The sequence below is a fragment of the Megascapheus bottae genome, chromosome 5 (genome assembly GCF_031878675.1).
Source record: "Megascapheus bottae isolate mThoBot1 chromosome 5, mThoBot2.hap1, whole genome shotgun sequence".
Taxonomy (NCBI): Eukaryota; Metazoa; Chordata; class Mammalia; order Rodentia; family Geomyidae; genus Megascapheus; species Megascapheus bottae.
The window spans coordinates 8187015-8202732 of NC_143513.1; the positions used below are offsets into that span (position 1 = coordinate 8187015).

The 15718-nt window shown below is 42.5% G+C and overlaps 1 protein-coding gene and 1 pseudogene across 2 annotated transcripts in view; one reads left to right on the plus strand and one right to left on the minus strand.

Moving 5' to 3' along the window:
* Positions 1-14826, plus strand: part of Elmo1 (engulfment and cell motility 1) — a 425322-nt gene extending 410496 nt beyond the window's left edge. For both annotated transcript variants that reach the window (XM_090332628.1, XM_090332626.1), the window contains 2 exons: positions 7168-7245; positions 13479-14826. In XM_090332628.1, the coding sequence (XP_090188754.1) occupies positions 7168-7245; positions 13479-13679 (279 nt within the window). In that variant the 3' untranslated portion in view covers positions 13680-14826. The remainder of the gene's footprint in view (positions 1-7167; positions 7246-13478) is intronic.
* Positions 979-1585, minus strand: LOC150062799 (rRNA-processing protein FCF1 homolog pseudogene; annotated as a pseudogene).
* Positions 14827-15718: the final 892 nt, after the last annotated feature.

The window sequence follows — 15718 nt, forward strand, 5'->3', positions numbered from 1 at the left end:
TCAAGGTTCAAAGCCAGACCAAACAGACAAGTCTGTGAGACTCTTTCTCTAGTTATCCACCAAAAAGCCAAGAGTGGAATTGGGGCTCCAGGAGTAGAGCTCCAGCCTAAGGGACAGCGCTCAGGCTCTGACTTCAAGCCCTAATACCAGCATTAAAAAAAACAAAGCAATCATAGAACTAGGTTCCCACACAATTAAAGATATAGAATTTAAAATAGCTACAATTAAAAATGTTATGGGCTCTCATGGAAAAAATGCAACATGCAAGAATTGGTTCACTATAGGAAAAAATGATATAGACCAAAACTTGGATCTACATGAAGAAAGGAAGAAAATCAGATAAACCATAAAGAAAGAAAGTATCCATTGCGGGCCTGGAGTTTAGCCTAGTGATAGAGTGCTTGCCTAGCATGCACGAGAACCCGGGTTCAATTCCTTGGTACCACATACATAGAAAAAAGCCAGAAGTGGTGCTGAGGCTCAAGTGGTAGAGCTCTAGCATTGAGAAAGTCCAAGGACAGTGCTCAGGCCCTGAGTTCATGGCCCAGAACTGGCAAAAAAAAAAGTATCAATTGCTTAATCCTGCCAAAAGGTAACTGCTTATTGTTGAAGGTCACATCAGGGTATTGAATATTTAAAGCATATGGAAAAGTGAAGTGGATGATTGCAAAGTGACAAGGGATAGAAAGACGCAATTGTGCAAAGTTATAAGGGGTAAGAAGAGACAATTGTATACAAAATTATTTTTTAAAATCTGAAAAGCGGGGGAACCCCACAAGATAACAAGGACAAAACAGAAAAAAGGTACCAAGATAGTCATACTAATCTAACTCTATCGATAATTACTTTAAATACAAATGGCTTGAAATACTGAAGATACAAACTAATTTTAAGAAAAACAAGACCTATCTTAACATTAAAAAGTAGGTATATTTAACTATAATCAGCTCATAATAGAGCCAGTGAGTGAAGAGAATATTAATCATGCTGATTATTGAACTGGTATGAAAGCTGATCCAAGGAAAGTAGTGTCACTGTGTCTTGTAAGAATTCGAACCAAGAGGTTCCATAACCATCTGGCATTAGCTTGATGTTGTATCTGTGATTAGAACTATACATGATAGGAGCTCCAGGGATCTACTGGATTCTTGTAACACTTGTGCTGAGTTAACTTTTTGAACTAAGCAGTCACTTGCATAGGTCCCTTTGTGTGTACCTGGTAATCATTCAAATCATGAATCTGTGGCAATTCTCAGAGCCATTCAATACTTCTGCCTCCATTTCTCAGTTTCAGTGATTTCATAATCAGTTATACAAGGGATTCGCTTGGCATAGAGACAGTCCATCATTCACTGTACCAAGTCTAGTTTGGCTTTAATGGAAAAGTTGATAAAGTTGATATCAACCAGGATGTGGTATGGGCCCAGCTGTGTATTATATTGGAAAAAAATCAGCAGGAAGGGAATTGGGAGACTTCTCTTTCCTTCAGTACACTGGGATCCTTCTTTTCTTTAAGTCTCTCATCTCTGAGAGTAAGCATTCTTTTCATGGTTACATACTTATTTGTTTTCCTTTGCTTTCCCATGTTCTCGCCACACTCCTAAATATAAGAAGCCCGCCTTGTATATAAGAAACCCACCTTAAATACAAGACCTTAAATATAAGTTAAAAAAATTCTAGGGTAAAGAAAGGTTAAGACAAATCATACTTTAACACAAAGAAAATTATCAGTAAGTTGGAGAAGCTATAATAACCTTGCCCTTCTTTCAAGTTAACAAGACATCAAAATACGTGTGTCTTGAAGCTGATAGAACTGAAAAGAGAAATAAGACAAATCCATTATTATATCGGAGACACTGACATTTCTCTCTCAGTAATCAATGTATCAGGCAGGCAGAAAATCAACGAGAATATGGATGATTTGAACAGCATCATCAATCCTCTTGATCTAATTGACACTAATAGAATAATCCACCCAACACACAGCTGAATACACATTCTTCTCAAACTCACAGGAAATGTTGCTGCTATTTTAAGGCAAAAGCTAGCTCTTGGATCCCCAGGAGACCAGCCTCAGTCACTCAAACCAATACACCAGATTGACAAACACTGTTTAAGGACAAAGAAGAGATTTCATCATTTTCACCTTGGGAAGACCGCATGGGGGGCGGGTTCAGTGACCCAAGTCCATCTCCGAGGGACAAAAGGGAGGACTTCAGAGATTTTAGCAGGAGAAGCAAATGAAGAGTTTGAGCTGTACGCAGTGGACAGAGGTGATATCTCGGCCAGGCCACAGATGGATCAGTGTTCTGGAAATTCTGATAGTGTGAGGGGTTATGGAGAAGTTGCTGCCCCTGTCATCCTTGAAGGGGAGCAGTCTGATTCTTGGGAGATGATTATCCTGCTCTCCTGTAGTCTTGGTATCACGGATAATTGCCCTCTTGTCTGGGTATTGATTTGTCCTGAAAGGCGTGCTATCACTCTGATGGCAGTCCCTTTTTCTAAAAGTGTGTATGAATAGGTTCTGTCATTACTGGAAATTCAGAATAACTACAGAAAAGATTATCTCTGGAAGAAAAAGTCAGGATGGTAGAAATAAAGCCAGAGAGAACAAAATGGGCTCAGGTACACCAGTGCCCTTTGCTCTAAGTATCACCAAGACAGACCACATAGTAGGCCATAAAATATAGTTTAAATCAATAATAATAATAATAATAATAATCCTACTAAGCATTCCTCAGATCCATAGAAAGTTAACATCAAGGGCCAGAGTTTGGCCAAGTAGTAGAATGCTTGGCTAGCATGCATGAACACCCGAGTTTGATTCTTTGGTACCACATACATAGAAAAAAGCCAGACGTGGTGCTGTGGCTCAAGTGGTATAGCTCTGGACTTGAGTAAGCTCAGGGACAGTGCTCAGGCCCTGAGTTCAAGCCCCGGGACTGGGAAAAAAAAAAAGAAAGTTAACATCACTAGCTGAAAAAGAACAAAGTATCTCACAAAATAGTTGGAAATCAAACAACAAAGCTACAAACTTCCAAGCTGTAGAGAGAATGGTGAGCATGGCTTATGTGGCCTCATTCCTGGACCTCAGAATTGGACCTAATTTACAGGGGTTGGATAACAGGAAATGTCTGCAGAGACCAGAAAGTTCTGAGTTCTTCACACAAAAGAAACTTCCCACAGGCACTTGAAAAGAATGGTGCTGGTGGCAGGGGGGGGTGGCAATTCAACGGAAAGATTTCTGCTTTTAGGTGCAAAGGATTCTCAATTTAATTCTGAAATGTATGAAATCAGATAAAAATACTTCAGCAACTATGTTTTAAGTTGGGCATTCTTGGTTCTCATCTCCCTGGATCTGAGATTACAGTTAGATAGTCGTTGTATAATCAGTACAGGGATTTGAACTCATTCAGATAGGAGTATATTTGGTGTGAGAGAAGCTAGCACCTTCCCATGAACCAGAACTAGGCTTTGGTTTCTCCAGTGTGATTCTTGAGCCTGAAATAGAAGCAGATTCTACTAAAAGTTTGTTATCTTGACATCAGCTTCAAACTGCTGATCTTATCCAAAAGCCCTTTTATTCAGATTAATCTCACACTCGCCACTCATCATTAATTTATTCAGAAACTGTATTGAAATCAAAAGATAAGCTCAGCCTAGCCCTGGCCCTGGAGGTCAAACACATGAAACTTGCAAGTAAATGTGCAATTATAAATTCATCATCTCAGCCAGAACACATAAACAACGAGGTAGCAGGGAGAGGTGAGAGCAGCAGCTCAAGGAGGAAATGAGACACGTGACCTGGTTTTGAAAGGCATTGATTGGCCAGGTGGAGAAGCAAGGGAAAGACTTTTAGGTGGCGAGAACTGTGAAGAGACCTTTCCACACTGGGAAGAATGCTGTCTGATTGGGAAACATATGTTAGACAGGGACAGGTTGGAGTACTGTTAGCTGACATTACTGTTAAGATAGATTGAAACCAGAACAATATAGCTGCCGATAAAGGCAGTCTCGTCTATTTCATGCTACATGAATGAGTGAGGTTTCTCAGGGTTTGCCTTTAAAATAGAAACTCATTTTAAAGGGAGAATGTCAGTCCTCACTTGAGTTAGTTTCTAATTTAAAATAGGAATCTGGCATGGTAGTTTATGTCTGGTAATCCCAGAGCCACTTTGTGAAGCAGTTCCAGGCCAGCCAGGACAAAAGAAGCTAGTGAGACCCCACCTCAAATAACAAGCCAGATGTGATGACACATGGTCTATTCCCAGCTATGTGGGAAAGTTTGAGGAGGAGGACTGTCGTCTAGGCTGGCCCAGGCCAAAGGAACAAAATCAAAATCAGGACGCTATCCAAAAAATAACTAAACGCAAACAGACTGCAAGTGTGACTCAAGTGCTTAGTGATCACGTCCCTAGTTCAAATCCCTAGTACCATCAAAATAATAACAATAATAATAATGAATAGAAACTCAAATTCACAGGTATGTAGATAAACAACAGTGAGCTATAGCTATGAGGTCTGCTGCACTTACATGGCGTATTTAGTACCTACATGCATGGCACACCACAGCCTGTATCTTCCATCAAAATGCTTGTCCCTGAAGATGTCTGGCTAGATGAGAAACCCTTCTCCCATTGTTATCTACTGAGTGCTGGGCAGAATAGCTAAATATGGTTAAATTATTCTAAACATGGGGCAGATACAGCCACCCCCATGTCCTAAAAATAGATTGTGTAAAGTCTCCTTGTAATGTTAGTCCATCTTTTGTCCCGTGGGAGAATCCACACCCAGACACCTCCCGGGCTATGTGCCATGTCTCTGATCCAGTGCCTTCTCCTTGCTCTCAGAGCCAGAAGCTTGAGTATGGACCCAGAGACCCCAGGAGATGGAAGGAAGTTCAGTCTCTCTAGCCTCTTCCATCCCTAGAACCCCACTGATCCAGAATGTCCCTTCACAGGGCAGGAAAGCAGGGGTGCATTAGCAGAACAGGATGGAGATAAGAAACCCCTGGGTGAATTTTTCACTGGATGAAATCCAGAGGGAATGGAAGGCCAATACCGAGCAGCAAGGCCCCATGGCATGAACTGGTCTCATTAGCAGGCAGCTCTCAGGGTGGACACTGTCCCAGATCCATGATACCCTGCTCGGCCACCACCTGGCGCCTCTCTTCCTTCTGGGCAGCTTGGACAGTGACACCTTCTGGAGCGTTGGCCTGAGTGGTGCCATTGCTCTAGGCTCTGCAGCAGAGTTGACCTCCACCAATGATTCAATGCCAGCCAGCCAGGGACATCAATAAAAACACATTAGAAGTGATAGCATGCTCTCACACGGATACATTCCTCCCCTCCCTCTCCCAGGCGACCTTGCTGTAATTAAAGTGGGGATTGACATTCTCACTTATTCCCTGTTCCCTGGCTGTGTTTATCAAGAACCTCGGGCTGGACAGTTTGGGTCATTCCCACCCTGAACAGTCTATGCCACACAATAGCAGATCGCAAAACCAGAGAATTCCTTCTTCTTCCTCCTCCTCCTCTCCCTTCCTTCTCTGGCCCTCTGCAGAAGAGAATGTCACAGGCCTACATGCTGGCACTTTGGTACCTAGAGACTTCGACACCCAATCCAGTGAAGTCCAGTCCAGGTTATGGTAGCATTTATCCCAGCTGCTGCTATGTCATTTCCCTAGGGCCAGGCAGTGAGGCCTTGATGAATTCCACCTTGTGCTGTTTTTGGAGAAAAAGCCTGACCTATTGCTGCAGTATCCTAACCTGTGGGTCCACAGCAGAGCCTCCTCTCTCCCTCTCCCTTCTCTCCCTTCTCTCCCTTCTCTCCCTTCTCAAATATGACTGTGACTTTCCATAGCGAGCAAGTCTCAGACCAGTAAAGAAAACCTCCATCATGCATTTCAAACCAGAGCACAGTGCCCACTAACATAGGAGATCAGAACACAGTGCTTGAGTGAAAAACAATGTTTTGAGATGAACTAAGGAGCTTTGAGCCCAGCACCTTGTCTTAATTTTCATTTCACGTGCCTGCTTCTAGCTTATCTTCGGCAGCCATAGGGCATACCGTTGCTCAGTGGTCATCTAACCTTCTTTCCCTTCACAGCTGAGCTTCCTAATTGTCTTACTGAATGACTGGCCACATATATTCCTCACAGCTACTCATTTATAATTTCCTTTATACTGAAAGGACAGAGATAGTCACTCATCATTTTCTTATGAATAATAATATATTACTTTTGCATTGTTTTAAGATTTCTTTTTAGGAATAATGGCAGGAGTACAATCTTTAGTTCTTGTTAGACATTGTTATATGTTACCTTTTTAAAATTGATCTTTTAAAAAATTATATCTGTGTATAGCATTGTAAGTAAGATCATAACTATTTAATTATAAATTAAAAGACTCAAAGGATAGGGTTGTGGAAGCAAATACCAGACTGATAGGGAAGTGTGAAGTCTGTGTGTCTGTGTGTGTATGTCTGTGTGTTTGTGTGTCTGTGTGTGTGTGTGTGTGTGTGTGTCTGTGTCTTCCTTTATCTGTATTCTGTATTCTCTTCACTGGGCAGGCCAAAGTTGAAGCCCAAGGAAGAACATAAATAAGAAATAGAAATGAGTGGCCAGGAGTTTAGCCTAGTGGTAGAGTGCTTGCCTAGCATGCACAAAGACCCGGGTTCGATTCCTCGGTACAACATACATAGAAAAAAGCTGGAAGTGGTGCTGAGGCTCAAGTGGTAGAGCTCTAGCCTTGAGAGAGAAAGTTCAAGGACAGTGCTCAGGCTCTGAGCTCAAGCCCCGACTGGCAGGAAAAAAAGGAAAAAAAAAAAGAAAGAAATAGAAATGAGGAGAGGAATCTTTTTGCAGAAGCACCCCCATTTGCAACTCCTTAGGCTCTCCTTTGCGGGTGTCTGCTTCTGGTAGAATGGGTACTGGTGCAAATATGCTTGGCCCTTATCAGGGAACACTGGAGTGCTGAGCTCTGCTTCTCACGCTAATCTCTCAGAGGCTCACCTCAGCTGTCTACTCCAGCCGACACTGCAGGCCCTATATGTGTACAGTGCACATAATGTGAGAAATATTTTAACACACAGACGAGAGATGACCCTGAGTGCCTCAGCCAGTCATTTACCTGGGCTGAATGTGATGTTTTCTCTAATCTCTCCTAGGAGGTGCTTGAACTTGCTTTCTCTGTCTTGTATGACTCCAACTGCCAACTGAACTTCATTGCTCCTGACAAGCACGAGGTAAGGGTCTCAGAAGGGATACCTTATGGAAGAATATTACTTTTAGAAAAATAACAGGCAAAAGGAAAAATATCACTAAAGAAGAAATTCTCTGTATCTTTTGTAAATCCTGAAGAACTCATGAAGCAAGGGGCATCTTGTGGACATGTTGGGAACATGTTGGGAACTTTGGAAAACCAGTAGATCCTTTAGTCCAGCTTCTGGCTAGCTTGCTAGTTCATGTGTGGTAGTCATCTTTCAACTATGACAAAATTAACACACAAGGCAAATGGTTTAGAAGAAGGACAGGTTTGTTTTGGCTGACACTTGCAGTTATTTCCATGTATAATATAGGTATTTGGTCCCATGTGCCTTTGGATCTGTAGTGAGACAGTCCTGGTGGGAGCACGTAAAAGAGGAAGCTAGCCACTTCATGCAGGAAGCAGAGGAGAAGGAGTCAGGGAGAAAGAAGGGATCATTATTCTAATCCTAATGTCCTCTTCAAGGCCATGCTTCCAGTGCCCTAACTTCCTTTCACAAGGCTCCACCCCCTAAAGATTTTCCACCCCTCAATAGCACGGCAGATTGGCTAGCACCTATCTTGCTCTGGAGGAGGGGATATTCAAAGTGCAAACCAAGAAAATAGATGTCAGATGCCTCCAGTTCTGCAAAGACATAACTGTATACCAAGAGCAAGAGGTCACCCAGCCTCTTTGGTTTCCTCTGGATAGTTAGTCTTTGTTCTAAATTTTTCCATGATAAGTTAGATTCTGCTCTTTAAAATACTGATGAAGTAGGTTTGCTGCTAAGTTTCTTTAAGCTATTTTCAGAGTTTCAGAGCTATCTCTGCTGTTGGAATTTTATTTCTAAGATGCTTTTATTCCTTTTTGACATCTTGTTATATGTATAATTTGTTTCTCTTCTTGAAACATGCTGTCAGCTATATTTAAAATGTTTAGCATAAATCTTGGAAAATGCATTTGTAAGATAATAGAGCAGTTATGGCTGATTTAACTTTTTCTCTTGTAAACTAAAACCCTACATCGTGCTGGAAACTTTTATTTTTAGATGATACCATTCAAATTTTTGTTTTGCATGTAACCGCATAAACAGCTTTTAGAAAGGAAGGGAGAATTTTAATAGAATCTGACTTTTGTTCTCCATTTCCCTGAGGAGATTCAGCTCATTTAGAAGGTATTTAGTATCTTGTTTCCACTGGTTTGAAGCTTTTGAATTAAATTGCACATCCCAAAGAAGGATAAAAGATTAGACACAAATCTTGCATTTAGAATGGTGCTTAAATATAATTCTGTGTAACTTGACATTTAGTTTGCAGAAGGGTAAGACTTTGTCTTCATCTTTCTGAAAATAGATTCTGTATCCTACTATTTCTGTGTTTAAATAAAATTTTGATCATACAGAGGCCAACAAATTCAAGATACATAGAAGAGTATAGAAAGCTGAATGGCACAGTAGAACTTAGGCTGTTATTTAATCGGTGCCAGGCTGTTTTCTACTGTGTGAACATTAATCCCACGTAGGGACAAATGCTCTGCAAGTGGCAGGTCTCTCTCTATTCATTTCTACCACTTCTTATAGATGTGCTGAGAAGAAAAATGTCATGAATGTATAGATACTTTTAATTCCTCCAAAACACTTGTGCATCCATCACTTCCATTTATTTTTGTCACCATTTCATAAAACAGATAATTCTGTTACAGATAATTGTTGCTTATCAAAGGAAAAAGAGAAGCCAAACTGAATATTTCAACAATAGGAAAGATAATACTAAATATAATTTCCCTGATCCACTCTGTGCCAGGCCAGACAGGTAACTAAGTAAGTAGGTAGATAGGTGGAGAAAGAATGAAGGAGAGTGGTAGATAGGTAGATTTAGCCTCATTCAATCCTTCTAGTACTCTAAAATAAACAAACCAGTATGATCTTCATTTTATTTATTTATTTATTTTTATTTTTGCCCGTCCTCGGGCTGAAGCTCAGGGCCTGGGCACTCTCCTTGAGCTTTTTTAAGGCTAGCGCTCTACCACTTGAGCCACAGCACCACTTCCAGCTTTTTCTCAGGATGTGGTACTGAGGAATTGAAACCAGGGCTTCGGGTATGCTAGACAAGCACTCTACCACTAGGCCACACTCCTGGCCCTGATTCCCATTTTGTAAAGAAGGAAAATGAGGCCCAGGAATGTCTGGAAACTTCCCAACACCACTCAAGGAGTAGCTTAGATTTGAACTCTGGCAGTCTGACTTAGAAAACTCCTTCTGGTGAGACACTATCCAATGTGAGACTTCATGCCAGTTCAACTTGGTGAGTTCAACACTGATTAGCTCTGAATCTGTCTGCACCTTCATCCACTCTCTCCCTCCCATCCCTCAGCTAACTTTAAAGCAAGTTCAGATGCATGTCTCAAGTAGATGCCATTTTAAAACTTAATACAATGCTATTGTCGTGCCTAAATTAAGCACATGATGGTTTAAACACCATCCAACGTAGTCAATTTTCACATTTCTCCAGTTGTCTAATTTGTGTCTTTTTTTCTTGTCCACTTTTTTTCAAAATAATATGTGTAGGCATGTTGTATTTAGTTGGCGTGCTCTTCATGTTTCTCTAAGTTCCTCTCTTTCTCAACTATTTTTTGTGTCCCTCGTCTGTCATTTTTTGAAGGAATCAGGTCATTACTTCTATAGCATTGTGGATAGCCCAGACTGTGCTGTTGTCAATTCTGTCTTTACTGCTGTTATTGAAGCAACCTACCACAATACAAATTCATCATTTTAGAACTCCAGAGGTCAAAAGTCTGACATTGGTCTCCCTGAGCAAATACCAAGATGGCAGCAGGCTATGCTTATTTCTTGAGGTGTCAGGGAAGCTGTGTCCTTGCCTCGTGTGCCTCCAGGGTCTGCAAGAATTCTTCCTTGCCCTTAGCCTCCATCAGTCTCAGTGATGGAAGATTGAGCCTTCCCATCCATCACTCTGACCTCCTCCTCTGGGGTCTGAGCTCCCCCTGTCATGCACTTCATTGTTTCCTCTCTTGTTTGCACTTCCAAGGATCCTTGGGATTACATTGGACCCAAGTGTGAAATACAGAATAGATGGTTTGTTTGTGGTTTGAGCCATACTGGAGATCCAAATCAGGGTCTTATGCTCCATCTCTCTCCCCCGGCAGACAGATACCCTATCACTTGAGACACTGCTTGCAGGCCATTCTGGACTGCAGTCTATAGGGACCACGGGCACGTGACACATAGTAGATCTTCTCAGAACCCAGGGAGTAGGGTGTGCACATCTTTGGAAAGCAGATATTTTTCTGTCCACCCCAACTGGCAACACTATTTTCTATCTCCATCTGTTCCCAGTATTTCCTGTAGACAAGTCGTCAGAAAACTGACCAGACACAGGCTCACTTTTTAAGTAACAGAAATAGCATTTTCTACTTTGTCTTCTTGCCCCTCTTTTTTGGGTGTTGGGAGCCTAGTGTGAAAATGGCCTCCATCCTTGGCTCCATTAGAGCAGTAGGTGGGAAAAACAAGCTTGGGGGCCATGTAAAGCCCTGGAAATCATTTGGTATGCGATAGAACAGGCACATATCCTTCACCTGGGTTGCCTGAAGCCCTCTGCCTGTGCCAACAAATGATGTAAATATCCAAATGGGCCTTAGCAGAAAGAAATTTTCCATTCCATGAGGCTACAAAAGGTTGACATCTCAATTCCATCTTTCCACCCTCATGTATTAGTAAGTAGGTCTTATTCACTATTTGATTGTGTGTATATATAATGGGCAGAAAAAGTCTTTGGTTCCCATTTCCAGTTTTTTAAATAATAACTATGTCTAAAAAAGACTGGAGAGGTGTGCATTTGACTTTTGTGTGCCATTCTGAAGTAGTGGATTTAAACACATTTGTGTTTCAGTAGGCCATAGCTATTGCCATGGGTTCATGTCCAGGTTGATCCTATCTGGGATACCAGTTCCCTCTCCAGATGATGTATGAGCCCTAATGACATCATCTCTAGGTCTTGGATAACTTCCCATCACTCTGCTGTGACAAGATATTTCACATTCATCTTGAATGTTCTCTGCTTTTTCTCTATGGGACCTGGTTACTTTTAATAATAAATACATGATGGTGATTAGTAAGTAGAATCTGAGAGCATCTTACATTTTACTACTGGGCCAATGTTTGAGGCTTTGAGGAGAGGAGGTAGTCAGACTTTTTTTTTTTTTTTGAGGATAAAATACGTCATGAGGTAGAACTGATAATTCCATTCCAATTCACTACTACAGGGGTTTTTGTTGTTGTTGTTGTTTTGTTTTTTGCCAGTCCTGGGCTTAAGCTCAGGGCCTGACTGTCCTTGGATTTTTTTTTTCTCAAGGCTAGAACTCTACCACTTGAGCCTTAGCACCACTTCTTGCTTTTTCTAAGTATGTGGTACCGAGGAATCGAACCTGGGTCTTCGTGCATGCTAGGCAAGCACTCTACCACTAGGCCAAACTCCCGGCCCACTACAGGGTTTTTATTTGGAGATACAATTTTTAATGAAATGTTCTGTGCCTGCTGCTTCTCAAAAAAGAAAATGTTCCTGTGGATTAATTAATCTGTACTAGGAAACTGGCCAGGACTCAGAAGGCTGTGTACCCACGGCAGTAGCCCTGGGATTCAGGGACTGCCATACAGTAGTGATAGAGCTGGGAGGGACCCACCAGAGCTCATCTATGGGTGTTCATAAGAATAATCTGAGAAGCTTTTTATAAGCAAAGCTCCCTTATTCCACATTGACAGAATAAGAATCTCCAGTATAAGAACTAGGTATCTATTTCTAACAAGGTTATTTGTGAGAAAACAGATGGTTAGACATGATCAGAATCTGGCTCTGATATTCATGAGGACACTGATCTTGGAGAAATTCCTTAGCACCAAACCTATGTTTAGATGGGTTGGGTACTTTGGCTGAGATCCCTTTGCCATTGTAGAACCAAGGCCATCAAGTTCCACACTGCCCTCCTGCAGACATGAGCCTTCAGATATCCCATGGTACACCTCTTTAAGTAAGAGCAATGGTATTGACATGCCTCATGGAAGCTTTCCCTCATGAGTGACTTATCAGTTACATAAGTCCATAATTCTTCCATAATTTTTCATAATTTATGAGATTTCAGTGAGTGTGAAAATGACATCTGCTGTCATGTTCTGGGATAGGGCCCAGGTAGCTACAATGCAATGATAAATAAGGTCTGGAATTGCACCTCCAGAGAATATAAGAAGGAAGACCAAGCCAACAGGGAGCAGGATGGTCATAGAGTCCTTCAAAGTACCTGGGACAATAACCTTGTGAGAGAACAAGCAAGGACAGCACCTGGAATACAGACAGTTTCCTGAGATGCCAGCATCAAAGGGCTGGCTCTGTCACCAGGTGTCATGGTTCTCTTTCCAGTCAAAGCAAGATCCTAGCCTGTAGGAGGGGAGCTGACACAAACAAGGCAGGCCCTTGGATAGTAAGGCACAGTTCCTTGTCCTCAGAAGCTTATGGTCTACCAGAGAAGCAAAAGGCTGTGGTCAGTCTCAGGAGGAAAGAACTAAACCTTTCATTTGTGGACTCTAGAGGATTTTCCAAAATGGCCAGACACCAGAAAATGGAGAAAGAAAAGGGCACCAGAGACCACCCCCAGTAGAACAAGATCCCAGGGAAAGAGCCAGCCCTCCCTTTGTTAAGGTCAACCAATAGTGTTAGCCATTAGTTTCCAGATGTTGAGTAAGTGAAGGTTTTCCATATAAACCACAACAGTAACGACAGAGCTTGTCTGCTGTCTCAATGCATGCTAGAAAGCAAATCGGGCAGGCACATATCAACTAGAAAACAGTGGACTGTTATTGTCATCAGAAAGAGGCAGGGTTGGTTTGCCTCTGAGTCCAGGACTACTGAGATTTGAATATCAAAAGCCAGGGGTTCACATGAGGCTGTAGCAGTATTCCAAGGCAGAGTCACAAAGAACCCAAATCCTCCAGAATTAGGTTGACTGAGCTCAAATCTCACTGTGCTCACTAACACGTTACTTCATTTCTACAGGCCTTGGCGCTATATAGTTTATCAAACAGAGCTGGTAAGAGAAGTGCCAAAGTTACAGAGAATCTGTGCATGTCAATGATAATGTAGGCAAAGTCACGGTAAACACTCACTCATTGTGCAACTAGCCATGTCACGGTCATGAGTAACGGTCTCTGTTGCCCTCTTTTCTGCCCAGTATTGCATCTGGACAGATGGGCTGAATGCATTGCTGGGGAAAGACATGATGAGCGAGCTCACACGGAATGACCTGGACACGCTGCTCAGCATGGAGATCAAGCTCCGCCTGCTTGACCTGGAGAACATCCAGATCCCTGACGCGCCTCCGCCCATCCCCAAGGAGCCCAGCAACTATGACTTCGTCTACGACTGTAACTGAGATGGCCGGGCCCCACACATGCCTCCAGACCAGAAGTCTGGAAGTCTAACAGGAGAGAAGGAGGCACGCCCGTCCCTTGGCATCATGTTTCAGTAGAGAGAAGCTGCAGATCCACTCTTCCTTTGGCCTCAATTCTAGCTCAAGCTTTTCCAACCTTTCTTGGCACCTCGTCCACTCTTAGAATCTGTCTTCAGACTCACTGCTTTAGGTTCTGGTTCACTACAGTTCCCTGGTGGGACAGAGTAAAAGCCACCACTCATGAGAAAGCCAAAGGGCCTTTCCATCCTCACCTGTGGCGGGTATGACCCTCCTTGCCGAGTAAGAGAACATTGAGTGAAAGCTGCCCCAGAATTTGCCCACCAAACCAAGGCCTGTGTCTAGAAGAAATATCCCTGCTACCAGATCAGAAGACCAAATGCCACATCTTCCTTCCCCTTCTCTGTAGGGTCGGTGCAGTACCACCAGTTCTATTTAAGTTGACATCCGCTTTCAGATCTCCTCCTGCCCTTCCTCTCCCCTGCTTGGGGCCTGCCCCCCATCCTCTCTGGTCTCAAGAATAGGGATGATAACCTCATCATAGTCTTGGCAAGCATGGAGCCTCTCAAGCAGGAGCCCATGCCTGTACCACGTCTGCACTGTGACCTCACCCTACCCCCTCCACGCTAGCTAGTCTTGGGCTTCCTCTCCCTGCCCCAGCCCAGGCCTGCCTTCATCTCCACACACGCTACCAGCCTCTTAGCACAAAGCACAAATGAAATCAGTAGTCGCGCTTCATCTCTAATAGACTAAACCTAAATGCCTCAGTGACAGGCAGTTTGCTACCCAAGGGTTTGGTGTCATCTTGCTCCTGTTGTAACCCAGGTTCCATAGGATGGTCAAGCCGTCAGACATCTAAGTTTACATCATTGTAATTATTCTAGGTATTTACAATTTGCAAGGGGTTTGGGGTTGTTTTTTCTTTTGCTTTTTTTTTTGTACAAAAGAGTCTAACATTTTTTTGCCAAACAGATATATATTTAATGAAAAGAAGAGATACATAAATGTGTGTACTTTCCAGGGTCTTTTTTTTTAATTATTTTAATCCCAAACATCTTTCTGAAAGTAACATTCCCTTAAACATGCCGTGGAATAAAGTTAACTGTGATGAGTTGGTGTTTTGATTTGGTAACTTAGGTTTTGCCTGCTTGGTCTTTAGCATCACTTGGGAACTTGTTCAAAAATGTCAAATCTAAGAACCCTCTCTACCCCACCCCTTCTGAGCTATGAAGTTCATGTGCATGTAGGTTTGGGGTATAATGTGCTAGAAACCTCTCAACCTTTGAGAGATCATGTCAGCAATGAGTCTTGGGATAAAAATATGATCTATTTCACAGTTCAAAGCCAGCCTAGGCACTAAAGACTGTGAGACCCTTATCCCCAATTGACCACCAGAAAACCAGAAGTGGTTCTGTCGCTCAAAGGGTAGGGCAGTAGCCTTGAGCTGAAGAGCTCAGGGACAACATCCAGGCCCAGAGTTCAAGCCCCATGACTAACCACAAAAAAAATAATAATTTATTTATTTCACTTGCTGTCCCTGGACTATAACTTTCATGGTTGTATCTTTCTTCCTACCATACAGAAGTGGTCCAGTTAGATACATCTCAACTTGGGGAAAATGTGATCCCATGGTCCTGAAACTAATGAAGCCAGAGATAAATCAATCCAACTGTGATTTAATATAGCAAAGGTCAGAGCCCAGCAAAGGCTTTTTCTTGGGAGGCATCATCTGAATCATAAACTCTAAGAGCTAGAGAGGAGGATATAAGGCACCAAATACACAGAGCTCTGTGTTCACCCAACAAGCACTGTGAACTCACAGCCCAGCTTATGGATGCATGTTAATGTCTGCTCTTTCCTGCTAGGACAATGTGAAATTGCAGATTGATCTGGGTTGAGATGGCATGGTCCAGGGTATCCCATCACATTGCAGGAGAAAGTGCTTTAATAACTTATAGTCATTCTGAAAGGATCATTCTTCCCATCTGAGCCCTCATACCTGA